At 36.0% G+C, this 21,897-nt stretch overlaps 1 protein-coding gene across 1 annotated transcript in view; it reads left to right on the top strand.

Moving 5' to 3' along the window:
• Window positions 1-2,178: 2,178 nt before the first annotated feature.
• LOC125878184 (uncharacterized) overlaps window positions 2,179-21,897 on the top strand; it is a 31,054-nt gene continuing 11,335 nt past the window's right edge. The window contains exons 1-7 of the mRNA XM_049559374.1: window positions 2,179-2,309; window positions 3,238-3,389; window positions 4,170-4,409; window positions 12,023-12,169; window positions 13,648-13,726; window positions 17,027-17,210; window positions 20,734-20,799. Of these exons, the coding sequence (XP_049415331.1) occupies window positions 3,260-3,389; window positions 4,170-4,409; window positions 12,023-12,169; window positions 13,648-13,726; window positions 17,027-17,210; window positions 20,734-20,799 (846 nt within the window). The 5' untranslated portion in view covers window positions 2,179-2,309; window positions 3,238-3,259. The remainder of the gene's footprint in view (window positions 2,310-3,237; window positions 3,390-4,169; window positions 4,410-12,022; window positions 12,170-13,647; window positions 13,727-17,026; window positions 17,211-20,733; window positions 20,800-21,897) is intronic.

The following is a 21,897-nucleotide window of genomic DNA, read 5'->3' as shown; positions in this document are numbered from 1 at the left end:
ACCCCCACAAAAGAAATTTCAATTTTTTTTAAAATAATAATAATTAAATTTCAGTTTGAAAGTTAGGTCTCAAGTCGGATGTGGTTGGATCCCGATTCAAAAATTTGATTCGAAAGTCGAATCCTGGGTCTCGCATCAATTGTTGGTTGTCGGGGTCGGATCCTGATTTGGAAGTCGAGGCTCGATTCAAGTGTCGAGGTCGAAATCCGAATTGATGGATCGTGTTCAAATTCGGGTGTCGGGGTCAGATCTTGGGTCGGATATCCAGTCTCAATTTGAATGTTGGGTCTTGAGTCGAAAGTTGGGGTGAAGTCCTGGTCAGATCTTAGGTCGGATTTCAGATGTGCCATCAAGGTTGTTTTCTAATTCGTGTGTCGCAGTTATGTCCTAGATCAATTATCGAGGTTGGTTTTCGATCAAAAGTTATTTTCTACTCTCTAGTAAAAAAAATTATATATATTTTCTTTAAAATGTTTTTTCATTCATAAACCAAACACTAAAAAATATTTTATACTCATCAATTAAAGATGAGAAAATAAATTAGAAATCCACTTGTTTTCTAGGAAAACATTTTTTTCCGTACCAAACACACCCCTAATAGAAGAGTTCAGAGTACAATAATAACAACCCCCAATAAAAATTTGATGACTTCAATATTAAAGAAGTGGTATTAGAGTCAACTTAGAACTTTGTTAATACAATCTTAATTGATTCTAATATGTGTCAAGTGTCAACAAGAGGAGGCTGATAGTCGAATTTTCAGTTTGAACACATTTATCCTTACTTTAAGTATTTTTTTTGGCATTGTGTTCGTAAGAATATATGAAAAATATTTAATATGAAACAACATAATAATCAAAGAAAGAGATAGATGAGCCACTCATTGTAAAATATTCACGGCCATATAGGCAAGGAGATACTCCTTGGTTGAAAGCAAAAGAGTTGATAAAAAATTATTTAATTTTTGGTTTGCAGTAATTTGCACTGCCCAAGAACAAAATCATAAAATAGAAGAACAATGGGGGTCCAATTCATAAGTACGAAGTGGAGGCAAAAAGTAGTTCAAGTCATGCCCCTGTATTAAATCGAATTTATTGGGAGACAATCCAATTTATTGTTATTTTTTATGGTGGTATTTTATTTTTGTAATAATATAAGCATGCAAATAAAGTCAATGAAGGCATGTTAAAGTAGGCCATAAAATTGAAACTAAGTATGTAGTGTCCACATAAAGAACCATTTCTTATTGGAAGAAGTCTGAGTACCACATAAACTGCTAATGCTTTGGTCTTTGGCATTCTTGGAAACTTACATTATTATGGTGTGCATTTAGGACAATGTTTAATGTAAAGTGGTGAATTGAAAGAGATTATTGGATGAGAAGATTGCTCAAATTTTAAGAAAATGTCTCTATCCTCTTTGACTTGCACATCTGTTTCTATTAAAAGAGTGTAGGTTCCCCATTAATTTTCAAGACCACACATTCCATTACAACATTTTGAAATGAAATTTTTTTTTTGCCACAAAATTTGGTTAGAATTTAGCCAGAATGATATTTTAATTTTTTAAATATTTTTACTTTTTTAATTTTAATACATTTTAATTAAAAAAATAAAAAAAAGGATCAATTTATTTTAAAATATAAAAAATATCACAAACTTTTTAAATTTCTGACCAAATTTTCTGATCATTTAACATTATCCTTTAAAAATTTACTTCCTAACCATGTAGGGGCCTCCTTATTTTTTTCAATTTCATAATTGACTCTCCATTGGTTTACTTGGATTGGTCTACTATATATATGATTTTTCTCTCTCTATATATATTTTATATTTTTATTTGCAGAAATTAATCATGAAGTTACTTTTATACTTTAAAAGGGAAGAAATTAAAGTTCATTATCTCTCCAATTAATCAATAAAATCCTAAAGAAATTAATGTTATATTTTATTATAAACTCTATCGATGTTAAACAACAGACTAGATTAGCTAGAAGTTAAATCTTCAAAAATTTATACACAAAATGTTACTATACTATAGTAACTCTTTTGTTTCTTTTATGGTAACATATTTAATTGCACATAAAAATATAATTATTTCTCTTTGAAATTTTTTATTGAAAAATATTTTACATATTTATGTGTATCATATATAAAAAATAAAGAAATTGAAATTAAATTATTTTAAATTGTACTACATAAATTTGGGATAAAAACTCACTGTTGACCACTAGAGGAGCATATTCACTAAAGCAGAGCCGAATCTATCCGATCTCTCAGTCGTCTGAGTTTCGCTAATCTCAATTTTAGGTAACATATTTGTGATTTAGCATTGAAACTGTTCTTTGATTCTTCTTAATTTATGAGCAATTTAGATGATTTATAACAATGTTTCATCACTGAGACACCAAGCAATTTTCTTATTCAGTACTGTAACTTAAAGAAATAGCGTATATCTGTGTATCATTTAGTTCATATCTCTTTGATTATTTGAAATTGAATCCAAGAATGGAGTGTGGGTGTGTTTTGGCATGAAAGAAAACATTTTTGATGTTTTTTGTTGGAAATGTTTTCTTGGAAAGCGAGTGGGTTTATATTATGTCAAAAACATTTGTATATAATCTAGAAGGGGTGTGGGGTGGTAGGGATGTGGGCTATGGGGTGGGAGTGGAGAAGGGATGTGTTGGAGGGTGAGGAGGAGACAAACAATGCTCGTAGAACTTGTTTTCTGTCCTTTCACTAGTGATGTTAATTTTTCTTATTTTTAACGAACTTGTTTTCCTAGAGAAATGTTTTTCAAAGATTTTGACCAACCAAAATGAGAAAATTGAAAATTACTTTTCTTGAAAATGTATTCCTCCATTGCAAACACACGTTTCAAGACCAAAATGGTCATGCGTAAAGATAGCCTAAAAGGGGACGAAGGCATTTGATTGGGTCTGACAGAATGTTGTGTTTTGCCAACTTACGGCGCAGTTTTGCTATTCCACTAGGTACCTACTATCTCCACTTAAACGGGTACCAAATAACTCTACCCACCAAGGCCTAGGCGGATAGGAGAACCTTTTTTGCTTTCGTTGGGATTTGAACTTGAGACCTGATGGATTTCATTTATCCTCCGGCTTCATTGACCATTAGGGCCACACTATTGGGTGTACCATGATATTCAATCCTGAGATTCTTGCGCATTTGTTTTATTCATGATCACCAGGCTAAAAACATAAATCTGTATTTGCAGAGGTGCAACTCTAAATAAAGTGATGTCTTCTTTAACCAGTCAAATGGTTCTTCCATCAAGTAATGGTTACAAGGCATGGGAAGATCCTTATTTTTTCAAGTGGAGGAAAAGAGATTCTCATGTTCCACTCCATTGCCATGAATCAGTTGAAGGTAATGCTCAATTGCATCTATATAATGCTACTAGCAACGACATTCTTAGTGATTGTTCTTGTTAGAGTTCTCCTCTTATGCTCAATAGTTTGGTTTACACGGGTGAGTTTTCGCCCTTAGTCACTTTTGATTGCCTGAAACTGTATTACTCTCCATTCAACTGATTCAAGCTGTATTGATAGCTTACATGGTCATTTCTGATCCTCTTGAAAGAAGGTGGTTAAGTTGAATAGCGAGTTTGCTTGCTGCAGCCTGCTTATACCCACATATTAATCCATGAGTAACAGATAAGTAGTCTTTCACTAGAAGCCATGAAGATCAATTAGAAGCTGCACACATCCAAAGGCGTTGTCATTTGTCAAGAACTGTTTTAGGCTTTTAGCAATTAACTGATAAGAGTGAAAGACACACTCCATACTTACCTAAGCTATCCGAGTCTCTGGTGCTTCCAGAGTCCTTGCACTTTGCCAAGTCTTATGTTTCTCCATCTTCATTGTCTTTGTAGAAATATTCCGCTTTTGATAGTAACCTTCATGCAGATTGTGCACTGTCATAGTGCTTAGAATTCCCTCTCCTTTTTGTTATCAAGTAGGGCCCTAATGTAATCCCGGGATCATTATTCGGAAATTAGATAAAGCCTGATATTGATGTTGGCTCGTTGGTAGTTGAAGAAATTTAAACATCATAAATTATGTGTCACCTTTTGACTGGATAGACTTGATTGTCACTCTTGGGGGCACATTGAATAATTTGTTTCTGATGCTCCTACTTCGTATTTAGGATCTCTGAGATACTGGAATGAGCGCAACAAAGTGGATCTATTGGTATCAAAATCAGCAGTTTGGGATGATGATGCTGTTTCTAAAGCTCTTGATTGTGCTGCTTACTGGGTTAAGGATTTACCTTTCGTTAAATCATTATCTGGCATATGGAAATTCTGGCTGGCTCCTGGCCCTACCAACGTTCCATTGAATTTTTATGATAGCTCATTTCAAGATTCTTCATGGGAAACAATACCAGGTATGATAGGGCTCTATTTACTTCTAAACTAAAAAGATACCTGGCTCAGGTTATAGTTCTCCACTGATCTTCTCTCTTGAATGCTTAATTCTTTGAGCACTTATTTCTCCATTACTATTAGTACCTGTAATGATTGTGGACAGGCATCTATATGTCTTCCTTTATTAGGATTTCTTTCACAATAGTATATATATTATCTTTTGGAGATGTAACTTGTTGGATAATGTACTGTCAAGTGTCTAAGGTTTTCATCAGACAAGTACTCACCGTTGTTTCTGATCTACTGTTGTATCTCCTAGAAGAAAATGATGGTTGAGTTGCAAATGTACATTTAATGTTTTATGGATTATGCGGCTTCCTGTTAGCTTCTCTTTTGCACTACCCTTCTCTGTTTTCTTCATCTGCAGTCCTCCTAACTTTCAGGGATTATACAAATTAAAAACACACACATAAAACAAAAACTATGCCTCAATCCCAAGCAAATTGTCAGCTATATCCACACACACATATATGGCCAGACAGCAAACTGTAAAAGTCATTCATCCTTGCAAGATCCATGTAGTGAAACAGTATGAACAAAGTAACCAAAAACCTCTCAACAAAATCTTTATGAAGTATCTTTAAAGTTGATCAATGTACGGCATTTTTCTCTTAACACTTCCATTCTATGAAGTTACCAAGGGTCGTGAACCTGCAGACAATGGTGAAGTTTTCTTGTTAGAAGGGATTGACCAAACCCAAAAAAGGAGCAAATGTCTGACTTGACAACTAACATTTGTTGTTGCTAGGAGAAATGTGTATCACCAAAAAATGATTTGGATGATATTGCCTGCTTATGTGTGGAGTTGATAGGGTTTTTTTTCTCCTCGACCTTGCGCTGATCTGCTTTGACACCATCCTGCTTGCTTTTGAGTTGATATGGGTTTTGCCTCATCGATCTTGTACTTGCTTTAGCTGCCGTTGTTCTCTAGATGCTTGCTGGAAAATGTGAGAATGAGCTTGCATGGCTTGCTTTGCTTTCAAGAGGAAAGCTTGCTTAACTTATTAATACCTGAAAATTCCTTTGTACTTTTTTGAGTCATTTTTTGTTCGGTGATGAGAAAACTTGTGACCTGCTTGATTTGATGAGTGATGAGTGATGATGCACATAAAATTTGTCAAAATGGAGACTTTACCATTGAAAGATCCTGCCTATGTGATAATGTTCACTAGAGTGTATTTATGTTTTGGACTTCTGTTAGTTTTGAGCAGACATATGAAACATCAAAGTGAGAATCAAATGGACTGAAGTACAACCAGAACTGACAGAACTATAAAGGAATTGTCAGCAGTGGAAGAGGATCCTTATAATAGATCTAATATTGACAGTATCAAAAGCCAGGGACACGAGAAAGGGAGAAAAAATGTTCATCGTTGCACAACAGAGGGAGTAAGGACATAAACCAGGTGAAGTCTATTAAGAATGATTCTCAACAAATGCTAACAAGTGACAATGAGGTTGGAGAGTTATTTGGTCAATTATTCAACTCGAACCACTAGAATAATATTTTGGATTTCCATACATCTACCCGTAGTAGAAACTTTAGCTATACTTCTAGAATTATGTTGGTAGAGGTAAATGTTGAGAATATAATTAAATAATAAAAGTGTGCTCTCTCTAACTGCTTAAGCTTTTAGATAACAATGGTTACATACTTCAACATAGTATTAGAGTCAGACTCATCCCAATTGTTGTTCACCGATGTTGGGCCCCCATTTGTAAGTGTTCACGCTCCAGATGAGGTCTAGGCATGCGGGGGAGCGTTAAGAAGTCCGACATCAGTAGAGAGATGAGAAATTGATCTCCTTATATGAACTTGGACAAACCTCCCATCATGAGCTAGCTTTTGAGTTTGAGTTAGGCCCATGGACCATATCTTTACATGATATCAGTGCCAGACCCATCCCAATTCTTTGTTCAGCGATGTTGGGCCCTCATAGTGTAAGTGTTCACGCTCCATATGAGGTCTAGACGTGCAAAGGAGTGTTAAGAAGTCCCACATTGATAGAGGGGTGAGAAATTGGTCTCCTTATATGGACTTGGAAAACCTCCCCTCATGAGCTATATTTTGAGGTTGAGTTAGGCCCAGGGGTCATATCATCAGAGCCTGACCTATTCCAATTCTTTGTTCAGCAATGTTGGGCCCCCATATTATAAGTGTTCACGCTCCAATTAAGCTCTGGGCATGCGGGGGAGTGTTAAGACGTTCACATCGGTGGTAGAGGGATGGAAATTGGTCTTCTTATATGGTCTTGGATAAACCTCTCCTCATGTGAGCTTTTAAGGTTGCGTTAGGTCTATGTGCCATATCTTTACATGGTATCAGAGTTTGTCACCGGCCTATTCTGTCTTTGTATCATCACTATCATCTATGTCTATTCCTAAGACTACTGGTGAAGCTCTTTCTCATCTAGGCCGACAACAAGCTATGGTTGGCGAGATGTGTGCCTTACACTCTATTGGTTCTTGTGGCTTGTTCCTTTACCTTTAGATAAATCTATAGTTGGTTTTCGGTGGGTATACACAATAAATGTTGGCACTGATGGACAGATTGATCTCCTAAAAGCTCGACTAGTAGCCAAGGGTTATACACAGATTTTTGGTCTTGACTATGGTGATACTTTCTTTTTCGTGGCCGAGATTGCTTCAGTCCTTCTCTTTTTATCCATGGTTGTAGTTCGTCATTGGCCTCTCTACCAGTTGGATATTAAAAATGCCTTTCTTCATGGAAATTTCGAAGATGAGGTATATATGGAGCAACCACTTGATTTTGTTGCTCCGAAGGTATCTAGTAACATGGTATCAGTGCAGGCAAAAGTTCTGAGATCGAATCTCACCACTACTCATATCAAAAAGAATTCCACTTGTTTGGCCCTTGAAAAAAAATCAGGCCCGCACGTGATGGAGCGTGTTGAGAATATAATTAAATAATAGGTTATCAAAATTCAGAGCTATAATTGATACTTACTAAATGCAATACTTTGCAGAAAAAGAGAACAGGTTTTGGAAAATACTCCCAGGCACAGCTCCCAAGGGGAACCTGTCCTAGGTTCTCTCTCTTACTTCGTTTGATCCTTTTCCGGCAACTCCTATCGGAATTAGTTTTTTTTACCATGGGGGACAAAATTATTTACTTTGCGGTGGAATTTTAATCATACGATCTCTTAGTATGGGTGACAGGGTGTGCTTTTTCATTTCCAGTGATAAGTCTTTTGAAATAAATGATATCAGTGAAGGTTCTTTTAGGTGGTTCTTGTTCAAGGAGTTCAGTAGTCGGTTTGCCAGTAAGATTAAGATCGACGAAGTCATTTTAAGATGGGTATGCAGTGTTATGAGATTAGCTTCCAAAGGTGTTGGGGACCTTTATAGAAGATGGGGCAGGCTNGTCTATGACAGCTTAAGCTTTTAGATGAGATGGTTACATGCTTCAAAAATAAATAATTCCATAAAAATGTGAAGATATTCAATGTTATACTAAGAAGTGGTAGGATGCCCAATGAAGGCAAAAAGAGCACCCTTATTCCAATTTATAAGAACAAAGGAGTTATTTGAAATTGTAGGAATTATCGTGACAATATGAGTCATATGATGGAACTCAGGAAAAGAATGATAAAGCTTAGACGTAGGGACACTACAAGAGTGATAGAAATCAGTTTGGATTTATGTTCGATAGATCTATCATGGAGGCTATATTCTTGCTAAGAAGATTGATGAAAATATGTTGAGAGGAAGAAATATTTGTACATAGTGTTCATTAACTCAGAGAAAGCATATAATAGATGTGACATCCTGGAAAATATGTTGTTAAGCTTCAAGTCAATTCTACACCCTACATCGCTCAAGTAGACTGTTTTATATGGTAGGAAGTGATAAATTCATGGTTTTATGTTTTGGAACAATGAGCATATGTTTGGTGGATGGTTGCACCAAATGGAAGTGTTTTGGAGTTAAATAGGAAGTTTGGGAACAAGAGGAGTAGCAAAACAACAAAAGCGAGAAATTTTGACAAGCTGAAAAAGGCCAAACTCCAAAACAGCATAAATCTCAAAAATGAAAAGAATGAAAAGTTAATTAATAAATGACACATGGTAAATTAGGGTTGGTGCATGATTTACACTTACCTTTTTACAAGTGGGAATGACCGAAAAAGGAGATATATATGCTACTTTAACATGGTTTCATGAGGTAATAGGATTCCCACTAACTTTAGGTGTCTACTTAAAAAATAGATACAAGTTTAAAGGGGACTTTATGGTTTTTCTCTTTACTGAATAATACCACCAACAACAACAATATACCCAACGAAATCCCACAATTGGGGTCTGGGCGGGTAGAATATATGCATACCTTACCGCTACCTTGTGGAGGTAAAGAGATTGTTTCTGAAAGACCCTCGACGCAAGTGCAGCAAATCCAGGTACAAAGGAGTTTGTGAAAAAAATACAGCAAGTAACACATAAACAGTGCAAAGTCCACCAAGTCCACTAGAAGGGTGCAAAAACAACAATAATACAACTAGTACAATGAAAAACACCAACCATCTAAGCAAGACAATAGCACACTACCTACTAACTTTCTACTCTGATACGTGTCCTCCATACCCTCCTATCTAAGGTTATGTCCTGGTAACCTGAAAGAGGGTCATATCTTGTCTTATCTTCTCTCCTCAATACCATTGCACAAAAGCTGGTGCAATCAACCCAGGTTAAAAGGAAGAGGCAGTAGCCTTCGGATTGTGTTGGGTGATCGCCCCACCCAAAAATCCACATTTGGATTATTTAAAGACCCTTCCCAGTGGTTTGGGCTTGGGACTTCCATGTCGGAGGTCTCAAGTTCGAAACCCCTTGCCAGCGAAAGTAAGGGGTTTGCCTTTTGGGTCGAGCTCTTCGCACCGGGATTTAACCAATTCCCTTCATTTTCCCAGCATCCACATAAGTTCTATTTGGGAGTTTCACCAAAGAAACACCGTCAACTCTAAGGTAAGCTCTCTTTAGCTATGTTGCTTGGACTCTTCGAAAATGTCAATGGGTGCATGTCGGATTCTCCAAAAGTAGTGTATTTTTGGAGAATCCGGCACCGGTGCGGCATCGAAAGTGAAGAGTCCGCGCAACTTAGCTCTTTAGCTTTTATTTTATTCCAACATCCTAAAGCTAATCCTAAATCCAAACATCTTTTTTTTTTTAAGCCCAACCAAACCACTAAGAGTACCAACTTCAGGTTCTTACCACCAAGAGATAAAATTGGACTTCATTCTCAAATGGTTTTGTAAGAGTATAAATAGCATAGGAAGTGTATGGGTATGGTGGGAATGGTACAGGTGAATCAAGATTTTACCCTAAGTTAAGAATTAGGATTAGGGCCGAGGGCCAGTACCTAGAGGTTGTAATTGGAAGGACTAAACCCCGTAGGACATGTTTAAGTTATAATTGGTGTCCATTGACATCATTGGAGTATTGGGAGTTGATATTATTTAAGGTTAAGGTATTTGGAGACTTAATCTTCCTTGCGAACAATTATAAGATCAACAATGTGCTATGGAAGGGAATGTTGGGCTGCTAAAATCCCAATGCATCCGCAAGGTGAGTATCACAGAGATGTAGATTCAAAATGGATGTCCGGTCATATAAAATTTAAAAAGAAAAAAAAATGATCACATTTGCCGGAAGGTGCAACTATCGCACCTGGAGAATAGATTAAATAGTTTGGTCATGTCCTACGTTGACCTCCAGAAGACGGGTTCATAGGTGTGAATCCATGGTGCGTAAAAGTGGACGAGGTAGACCTTAAATCACAAGGAAGTTGTTTTAAAAGACCTACAATTCTGGAAATTCATGTTAAGTTAGCAAAAGATAAGACACAATGAAAGAAAAAGATCTATATTAGAGATATCAATTAGTTGAGGGTATGGTTTAGTTATGTTAGTACATTTACTTTAGTTCCTATTTCTTCTAGGAGTCTTTTAGTCCTATTAGAGATATTGTACCAGTAGAAAATTTAGAGAACTTTCCTTATAATTTTTTTAATAGAGAACTTCTGGTACATTTTATTTTTTATTTTTATTTTGTATAGTGTTCATCTTAGATGAATTTAAATGGACAAATATGGTCAGTGATGATTTTATCTGTGTTAAGTGATTGGAACTATATCTAGAGACTAGAGAAGTCTTTCTCCTACCAAGGTGAAATATTTCACATGGTTGGTGGTAAAGAGAGCTTGCCTTACACATGAAGTGCTACAGCAGAAAGGCATGCGATTGATGTCTAGGTGTTTTCTCTGTAACAAAGCAGAGGAAACAAACAATCATTAGTTCCTCCATTTCAGCTTCACTGCTTAATTGTGGACACTTCTCCTCACCCTCACAAACACTAGGTGGATCATGCCTGAACACACAGCTGATTTGTTAAGATACTGGATTAGAAGGGGAGGAAGTAAAAGCCAAATGAGATGGTATAGGATTATCCCATTTTGCATCTGGTGGACGGTGTGGAAGGAAAGAAATGGCAGATGCAATGAAAACAGATCCAACTCCATTCAAAAGTTAAATGCAATTATCTTGTATCTTTATTTTCTTGGTGCAAACAACAGTGTATAGAGGATATAGATCAACTTGTAGATTTGTTAGGAACTTTGTAACTATTTGGAGGTTGCCAGCATATCCTTAATGCTGATGAATACAACTATACCAGTGTTTTTAAAAAAAGTGTTCGATAACAGTGGAAGGATGGTTTGTTTGTCTCTTTATATGATCTTGTGTAATCCTCACCTCATGAGCTAAACTTTATGATTGAGTTAGGTCAAACTCTATTCTTTTCACAAAGTATCATAACCAGGCCCATCTCTGTTATGGTGTGTCCCAATTTTAGACCCGCATTTTATGTTGCCCACACTCCAATTGGCAAGTCTGGACATGGTGGTGGTGGTGGGACTGAGGTGTATTTTATCTTTATTTCTTTATTGAACTGTTTAAAAGTAATGATCAGTTTGTAATTCTCATCTACCGAAACATTTCCATTCTCATCAATTTCTACATTTTAAATTTATTTGGACTCATCTTATGATCATTGTTATTTCTTCTTGCATCTATGGATGATTATTTACCCATTTTCGGTACCTACATCTTTAACATTTCCACAGAACAACAAGATTGTAGTTCATTCAAAACATGAAGTCCCCCGCCCCCCCTCAGTAAACTAATATCAGAATTCGTTCTTCCATCCCATAGCCTTAACTAAAGCTAGTACTTCCCACCATCAATGCATAGTTTTTTTTTTTAATATTCAGACCCTTCTGCAACTACCATGTTTGGATATGCATTCCTAAATGATTCTACTGCATTCAAAAAGTAATATCTGCAAATACACGAAGCTTTCAAAATGCTTTCCTCATAAAACTATTTTTTTTTTTCAAGTTGTTTATATGAATTTCTGTCTTGCTCATTGATGATAGACATTCTTGTTTATGGTGGAAACTACCTACTGGTAGACTTATCTGTCTTAAGCAGGTCATTTTCTTCTTTTTGACTTTTTTTAATCAGTTTCTCTTGCTAACTTTTGTGTTCTTCTAATCAATACAGTTCCTTCGAATTGGCAGATGCATGGATACGACCGGCCTATTTACACAAACACTATATATCCATTTGCTTTCAATCCACCTAAAGTTCCAGATGATAATCCTACTGGCTGCTACAGAACTTATTTTTTCCTTCCTGAAGAGTGGGAAGGTGAGGTTTTATGTTTCTCCATTTTGTGTCACCCTAAAATTTATTGCTTGGTTTCTATTCCATACTCATATCTCTTATAGATTCACCTATTTTATATCATATATTTGAGGGAGTAACTTATTTTGTTGCTCTAATATCAGACTATTTGGCAAAATTTATCTCCTATTCTTTTTTATAAAGGTATGATTTTTTATTAAAGAATTAATCAACACTTAGAAAGTGTTATAATATATACGATGTAGAGGAATGACCCAAAAAAGAAGAAACCTCCCTATCTATCCTTGGAGGAATATATAAATTCTAAAATAGATTCTGCCATATTGGCAATATCCTGTTACACTGAAAAGAAAGCAAAACTATACAGTTTAACTTTATCTTCTGAACTGAGCTGACTTTGTCCTCAAAACTCTTCAAATTTCCATCTTTCCAAAGTGTGCACCAGATACAAGCTGGGATGGTATTTCCATATTTTGTGCATAGCGGGGTTAAGTCATCTTTTATTCCAGCATTTAAGTCAGTCCTGTGCAGATTTAGACCTTATCCAACAGAATCTCGGGATGTTTAAAAAAAGCTGCTAAAGCTGTAGTGAGACAAGATAATGCATAATAAATGACTGATACTTTCTGATTTTTCTTTTTCACACAGGAACTTCTACTGGACAATTTCTGGTCTTTTTTTTTTTTGGAATGAGTATCATTAGACATGCTACTTTGCCTCTAACCAAGAAATGAAAGCTACCTTACATGAAACCTTTGTCTTGCATAAATTGTGTTAACTAGACCTAAATTAGCTTTATTTTCTACCGATAGAAACTTGCAGCATGATCTAATAGTGAAGCATCTTTTACTGCTCCCTTTTGATGAAATGGATGCTGTAGGGGAGGTTGGGAAGGCGGGACTTCTCTATCAAATCATTTTGAAGAAACAAATAGATGGGTGGTTCAATGCAGGATAGGGTACTTGGATTTTGTGTAGGAGCTCTATGAGTGGGGTGGCTGGAAAAAGGTGAAGTTGACAATGTCAGAAGGTCTGAAGCTAACACTGTAACGCTGAATTAGCAATGCTAACCTCACCCATGATATGGTCTTACTCCATGGTGAAGGAATATCAAGACAAGAATAAACCAAATTGAAAATGAGCATCTCCTCTTCAAGCACATGCGTTACTTTCTAGACATTATATTGGGTTATTTTCCAATCTTGTGTCCATCTTAACCAATAAACCTAAGCCCCCAAGGGTTAAAGTTGCCCAAGGCGGGATAATTGGAGACTGGAACTGACTGGTCCCTTTCTTATGGTATTTTATTAATTATTGACTAGTCCTTGGTTTGGTCGTTATAACTTTGTCCTCATTACATTCGTTACGACAAACATGTGTACATTTGTTTCAGTATCCTTTTTAATGTAAATTGTGTTGCATTTTCATTACCTTCATTTGGCTATCAATAATGTTACGTGATCTTCAACTGCTTTTTGACAGGTCGCAGGATATTTTTACATTTTGAAGCGGTTGATTCAGCCTTCTACGCTTGGGTGAATGGAGTTCCTGTTGGATATAGGTTTGTGTTGCATTTTGATATCTTTATGCTCTTTTTCTCTTTTCTAATTGAATACTTTATTAAGACACCTATTTTAGGTTCTCTTACTTTCTTAGTGGTCTTGCTTGTGAACATTATTATCATACGTGTAGCTACGTTGAGATAAGTCATGTACTCTATTTGTGTACCTTTTATGGTTTGTAATTTCTGTTATCAAAATTGTGCACAACTTTATTAGGGATGGCAATGGGGCTGGGTGGATGCGGGCCGGGGTGGGTTTAAGGTTGTGCGGGGCGGGTTGAAGTGGTTTCTTAAAAAACTAATGCGGGGAGGGGCAGGTTGCGGGTCTATGTGGGTTGAAACTTAATTTTAACTTTTTACATGTTTTTAGAGTAATAGAGCATTATATATTAAGATAGTTTCTTTAAAGTTACTAAAATAAAATATTCAAGATAGTAAATGAAAATGGTTCAATCAAAACTAATACAATTTCTTACATGCTTCCCAATTGACCTCTAAAAAATAAAATTCAAAGTCATTATCTATTAAATTAATACAACTTAACGTATTTATTTTTATGAATTATATTTTTAGTATAAAACTTGACTAGAAAAAGAAAATATTAAAAAATTTATGCGGGGCGGGGCAGGCTGAAAATGAAAAAAATTGTTGTGCGAGGCAGAGCGGGGAGGATTAAATTTTTGGCGGGTTAGGCTTAACCCACCCCGCGCCTCCCCTTTGCCATCCCTAAACTTTTTCCTTTTCGTTCCTTATGGAGGACTCTTGTGAGAGAACCAAAACTACATGTTCCCGAGCTCGAGGTTGCACCCATTCTAGCAAGGTCCTTGTTCTCGAGACAATGGTTGTTTCTTCCAAACTTATTTTTCTGTTTGATGGTAATGACATGAGTTGAGTTTAAATGGAGTAGCATGGTCAAGGAGGATTCATGTAGCCAACCCAACTTGTTTGGGATTGAGGGGTGATAATAGTTGTTTCTCAAATAATATGACCTCATTAGTTAATCTTTGTAGCCCTTTCCTATGGAGTGACTTATGAAAGGATTAAAATGACATGTTTTGAAGATAATAAATCTAAAGTTTGTCTTAATATGTCGAGTATTTATCCTTCAAAATTTTAGGGTCTTCTGTGCTTATTGTTGTACTTTTGTGGTGAATGTAGTGAACTAAAAACATAGACCTTTGAAGGAGAGAGAATCTGAACTCAAACGAACTCTCCAAACATCAGAGTTTCGACATCACAACCACCTCGGAGCATTGGTGCAACACTGCAACTTAAGCCCAAGCAACCACAACCCTATTGGTGACCTTCCACGCCCATCACATGTCGAGAAGAGAATCTCAATGAGTGTACTACATGTGTGAGCATGTGCATTGGATTCTAACAACTCTCCAATGAAAGTACGTACTGTTTGTGAGTTGCCCCATCTGTGCATCCTCTATATCTGCCCACTGTAAAACAGGTAGACTCAAAACTTAGTGAAATTGGATGGGAAGGATGATTTTTCCCTTTAGTATCTCACAGACTCAAGCCATATATATACAAGGATGCTATAACATGTCCAGTGCTAGACTTGGACGGAAGTTTTAGAAGATTGAAAAAATAACCCATTTATTGTGTCTCATATTTACGCACATAAGAGAAAAGTTCTTTTCGAACTTGCTTGGTTGGATTAAAATGGGTCAGTTCGTTGGAAGTTTGTGGTCTTCTAGGCAATTGAGGCTTGGAAGATTAAGAAGTGCCTAAAGGTATCACAGTCAGGGAACTCCAGGTTCCTCTTTCACTTTGCCAATGAAGAGGAAGCCATGAGAGTCCTCTATGAAAGTCAAGATGAATGGGCCTAAACTACAATAAAACCCATCTTGTGTATTGTTTATATCCAAATCAAAACAAGTTCTATTGTGTTCCTGGATCGAAATAGTTTCAATCTACCAGAAAAGTACCTTACAAATCTTGTCATAATTGTACTTTTCTTGTCTCTTTTCCAGAAATGACAACATCATCTCTTTTGACTACTCTTTCGGCTCTTTCTCAAGCAAGACATACTCCTACGTTCCTCTCTTCTTCTTGACAGTATAAGTTTTAGGCATCGAGTCTCTCTACTGAATTGAATTTCCACTCATCAGTGTTTGGGTATTTAGTCTCTCTGTTGAAAATTGAATTTCTGGCACTACTCCAATCTGGTAGTGAAGTTCAGGTATTAAGTTGTTTCTCGGAATATTGAATTTTCTGGCATGCTGGGGCAACTTTCTTGGTCACTCTTTAGGTGCCAACTTAAACGGTATTATAGATTCATGTCATTTTGCCTATTGTGGATGAATCTTCAACAATAGCTTTTTCCGGCATACTTGACGTTCCATTTTTCAATTTACCAGCTCAATACATATATATGTTGGAATGTTCTAGACGTATTCAATGTGTTTAGCTCTATAGAAGATAATATTCTTCTTACAATAATTAGGAAATACCACCATTTATGTAACTTTCCTTCTATCACGTAGTCTATACTTTCTTTGTTTCTAGTGTCGTAAACTCCTTTTTAGGTAAAGTTATATTTCGTTACAATCAGTTCAAGATAATTCTAGTTTATTTTTGCTCTATTTTCATTGCTGGCTGTCCCTTGTGTATTAAACACCTAAATCAATGAGTTACTTCTGTAAACAACATACATGATAAGTAGTCCTCACAATGAGTTTAGTAGAATATTTTCTATTGTTTTCTAGGACTCTAGCAAGGGTAAGACAGGATAATCCAACATGTGGATGGAAGTTGATGTTGTGTATCAGAATCTTTAACTAGCTTGTGTAGCATGAAAAATTGGATTAGACCATTTTCCAAATCAGCTGTAGAAAGGGATCAAAGCCATAAAAATATTGTATCTTGTCACTTCCTTATTTCCAGTTAGTGCTGTGACTCATTTTTGTCACAATATCGTTAAATGGCACTTCTGCAATTATGTAAAAACTGCTGCAAGTTGTTAAATAAGTACAGAAGTTCTTCGTTTCGTATTTGTATTCTTGTTGATTATTCACTCTCTCGGATGTGGACTCCTACACATTTCAGTTACATGAATTGTTTTTGGGATTCTTCATTATGCTTTCAATACTTCTATATATCTCAACTCCTTCATTTCTCAGATTATGGTGATTTTTACTTGTTTTTGTTTTATTTCAAACATCATATACCAGTTACGATGTTTTCTCATGTTGGACTGAGATGCTTGAAGCTAAAGCACAGATGAAAGTCTCAGTTACATGGTTCTTTGTAATGGATGATTGATCTAATTTTTATTGTATGGTTCAGTCAGGATAGCAGACTCCCTGCCGAATTTGAGATCACGGATTTTTGCCATCCACATGGGTCAGGAAAAGGAAATTGTCTGGCTGTTCAAGTGATGAGATGGAGTGATGGTTCCTATCTTGAAGATCAGGATCATTGGTGGTTATCAGGGATACACCGAGATGTGCTTCTTCTAGCAAAGCCTAAGGTGTGAACTTTTCCTTTCAAATGAGTTCTGTGTTTCCTTTTTCTCTGGAACTATTCTTTGGAATCTGGAAACTGGCTCTGAAAAGAAAAGTAATTTCCTAGCAAGTTACTTTATTGTCTGTCCTATTTTTTTCCTCAATATTAACGATAGAAATATTTATTGTGCCCCATTTGGCTAACGATTTACCTCCCATCCCTTGTCTCAAGCTACCCTGTCCTAATCTTACTTGCGTTCTGTATGATCAATTTCTCTGTTAGTTTGAGTGCACCTTAATGATTCGGGGTGGGTGGTGGGTGGGGTGTATTGGTTCGTACCTGATTCTCATATCCTACTAAAATTTGTCCAACACGACTATAAAACGTAGTTGTTATGAGTATTTGGTTTGATAATCTAGAACAGTTAAGTATGAAACAGTAAGAATGATTTAACTTGGAAAATCACCAAGCTCAAAAGGTGCAAAAACCATGATCCACCTTAGTAGGATTGAACTCCAAACCCCACTAACAAAGTAAGCCAGAAAATCAGATCACAAATCCTTGCAATCTAAGACTTTAACTCTTAGCCTTAACTTCAACAGTTGCCCAATTGCTATACTCCCTCAAATCACTCTGACTCAAAACAACAACAAAAATGTTTCTTCGCAACAAACAAACAATGACCTAACAAAGCTTCTATATCAAAATTCAAAATTCTAATACAATTGAACTAGAATTGGACTCAACATATAAAAACAATGATACAAGGACCGGAGTCTTCTGCCTGGTTCTTCTTTCTTAGATGATCAGTCTTTGTACTTTCAAGAACAAGTTACTTGAAAGATGGACTACTGTTGTACCTCTCAATTCAGTGTGAATGAAATTTCTTGTAAGGTAATAAGCATTTAGGGTTGTGATGGAAAGATTTTGTGAATATCCAAAATATATCACACGAATAATAATGGAGACATACACATATTTTCCCATACATTCTTTCCTAAGAAATCTCGACACAATAACTCAACACAGACTCAGCTCGCAACACATAAGCATTAAGGACCTGATTCTTATCACAATTCCTTTACAGAGTACATCGTGTATGTTAATCATCAAAAGATAACCAATACTCAACAATCAACTTCCCTTTTCCTTCTCTTTTTCTCTTCCATCAAGGAGAAGCCAAAAAAAATTCCTTATAACATAAAGCAAAACGCTAATCCTAAGTCCTAAAAGAGTTCCAGAAAAAGCAGTTGTTTTAGTTCATATTATCTAGTATCTTAACTTCTTAAGAATGTCACTTCTTATTAACCTAAAAAAAAAGCACTCCCTCCGCTTCAGTTTATTTGGAAAAGTTTGAATAAGCATGGGGTTTAAGAAAGAAAAAAAAAAACTTCATGAATTTGTGGTCTCAAACATTACATAAACATTTTTGGCTATTAAAACTTCTCATTAAGGGTAAAATGAAAAGTTTAAATTAAATTGTCTCCAAATTTAGAAAGTTGCCATTTTTTTTAAAACAAATTTAAAAAGAAAATATTTTGCCACCTCCACTAGAACGGAAGGAGTAATAATTACTAGCTGTAGAAATAATAATGAAGAGTCGAACTATGTAGAAATGATTGTTTGTCATCTAAACGATGAATGATGAAATAAATTTGAACAAAAATAGACAGGTCAGTGATCTGATGTTAGTCTCAGTAGTGGAATTTGGATCACATTCAAAACCATCTCATCGCAAGCAGTGGACACTGATAATCCAGATATTGAGTCCTTTGATCTAGTCCATGTAATGTAGCACCTGTTAAAGGAAGGTGAAATAAGTGGCGACCAATAAACTCTCAAAACTTCTCCATTTCCCTAGATATCACACTAGACGCCAGCCTTTCCTCTCGAAGTCTTATCGTATTAAAATCTTCCCCTAACACCTAGGGGATATCCCACTCTGCCATCAAGGTAGACATCTCGTTCCAGAAGCTCACCTTAGATCCCTCCCCTACCGGCGCATAAAGTCCTCCAACACCGCATATAAATTCATTACCCTGATTTTTAATTCGAGACGCAATCATAAACTTTCTTTTTCTTACTTTCACTACTCCATCATCCTCGTGAAACTTTTCCTAGCTTATAAGGGTAATATCTGATTATCCGCTAGTGATTATGGGACTGTTTGGTTTATTTTTAAACTCAACCGATAGATCAAAGTAAGTAGTTAACATGATTTCTTGTTGTTTGACTATCAACTCAAATTATCTCTTCCGAGTTCAGTTCATGTAATTAGGATTGTTCCAATCGAAAGCTCATCAATGAAAATTGATAAAGCATAAGGTTAAACAAATAGCCAATAACCAAGAACCAATAGGTCCATCAAACTCTAGATAAGGAATTTAGTCATAACCCTTTTCAAAAGAACACATCTAGTCACCAAATACTCCATAGAATGCATAAAGGAAGAATTCAAGAGAGAATATGTAGAAAAACTCCATTTGGATCTTGATCTTTCATCTAGTGCATAAATTTCCTCTCTTCAAACCTTGATTTCCATGCCAAAAGAAGGTCAAATCTGCATAAGATTGCATATTTATACATTTGGTGTTGGTCATATGGATTTCCAGCATTGCCTTTATAAAGAAATGGATCTTGGGCCTAACTCAACCCCAAAAAGCTAGCTCGGGAGGGGAGGATTGCCCAAGACCATATAAGGAGACCCAAGGACCCCTTACCCCCCCCCCCTTTCCCCCAGGACTGGACATCTGGGCCCAACACCGGAAACAATGAATTGGGATGTTAGAATAGATTCTTTTTTGTCTCTAGTCTTTACTTGATGATTTTAGCTGTGAGTCTGTGACTTCGGCTGTAGCAAGAATGGCGATCCTTCCATGAATTAATTTCCTGTGTTAACGCAGTACAATTAAATAGGTGAATATGTGATGACTACTCTTACTTTTTGGTTAAGAAAGCAAAAGTTATGGGAAATTTACATTATCTATAGTAAGAGTTTTCCCCAATAGTTTCTTTTAGTTATAAATGTGTAGAGACTTTTCCTTTACAGAAAATGGATTTTATCATGTGACCATCCAGATAAAGATCAATATTGATTGGGACAATGGGAGTAGGATTGTATTAATGATTGGGACAATGGGAGCAGGATTGTATTGACTTTTCCCCCTTGAATCAAGTCGGAAGGTTTTTCTTTCTCTATGTGTTGTGATGATGCAATTCTTTTTCATTGCACTCTGAGTTCCAGGTTTGTTGTAGTAATTTTTGCTTGAGAATCAGTCATAGTATTATAAACCATATTTATCTCTGTCTGACATATGACAGTTCCTTTTTCATTACTCTTGCCAAGTCTATACTCTATAGGATTCTTGGGAAGTCTGATTTTTTTATGACTTTTTGCAGTGCTTTGGTTGTGAACAACTCATCTTCTTTTAACCATTCTTTATATCACTGTGACTGGCAGTTTGCTCTTACTGTTCTGTCTTTTACTATTGGCATTCTCTGTTTTGGCTAGGTCATTGCTGACTTATTACCCAACTTTTCTGATGCAGACGTTTATTGCTGACTATTTCTTCAGAACAAACATAGGCGAAGATTTTTCTTATGCAGACATAGAGGTAATCATAAAGCGGGAATGGATTTCTTAGATTCCCTTTTCTTTTTCGCTATCCTACTTGTGCAGTGTATCATATAAAATTGTTGGCTGATGGAGGGTTTCCACGAAGATATTCTTGTCATCAAAGATGTGATCCTCTAAGATGAGAAGATATTCTTCATATCAAGATATGATCCTCTAAGATCTTAGTATAATTGTGGTAATCTAGAATATCATATCTCTGATTCTTTCTCTTAATGTAAAGATTTAGGTGATTCTATTCCACAATCTTTTATGTATATATAAAGCCATGTACATGACAGAGAAAGATATGAATGAAATTATTCAATATTCATCCTATCTTGAAAAATCCCATTTTGCTATCTTTATCTGCCCAAACCATGTCTGAAAATGGTACTGCCGCAAATATTCCAGTCTCTGAAAATGTTTCTGCAACCGTAGAGAATAACTCTACAGTTTCAATTGGAGATTTGCAGTATTCAGCTTCAACAAGTAGTTGTTCATTGGCCTTCACAGGTATTTCTTACTCTTTTATTACTAATGTCTCAGACAAACTTTCTCCAACGTGGGTGGTTGATTCCGGGGCAATTGATCACATGACTAGTCTCTCTCATCTCTTCATATCATATTCCCCTTGTCCTAGCTATAAAAAAATAACTATAGCTGATGGTTCAATTATTACTGTAGCTGGGCAAGGAGACATACCACTTGGAAAATCCTTGATACTTAAAGATGTCCTTCATATCCCAAAGTTATTTGCAAATCTCATTTCTATCCAGAAACTCACCAAAGATTCCAAATGCCAAGTAACTTTCCTCCCTTCATATTGCTTATTTCAGGAACAGAACACGAAGGAGATGATTGGGCGTGCTAGTGAGAAAGGTGGTCTTTATTGTTTGGATTTCCACAATGGTGAATATATATCTAAGAATTCCTTGTCTAGTTCATTCTTGTCTGAATCTATCATGTCCAATAAAGAGAAAGTATGGCTTTATCATCGTCGGTTAGGTCACCCTTCCTTTTATGTAATCAAAAGGATGTTCCCATCTTTGTTCAAAGATTTGATTGTTGAGTCTTTTCATTGTGATGATTGTGAAAT

The sequence above is a fragment of the Solanum stenotomum genome, chromosome 10 (assembly GCF_019186545.1).
Source record: "Solanum stenotomum isolate F172 chromosome 10, ASM1918654v1, whole genome shotgun sequence".
In the NCBI taxonomy this organism is placed as follows: domain Eukaryota; kingdom Viridiplantae; phylum Streptophyta; class Magnoliopsida; order Solanales; family Solanaceae; genus Solanum; species Solanum stenotomum.
This window is presented reverse-complemented; position numbering and strand designations above follow the sequence as displayed.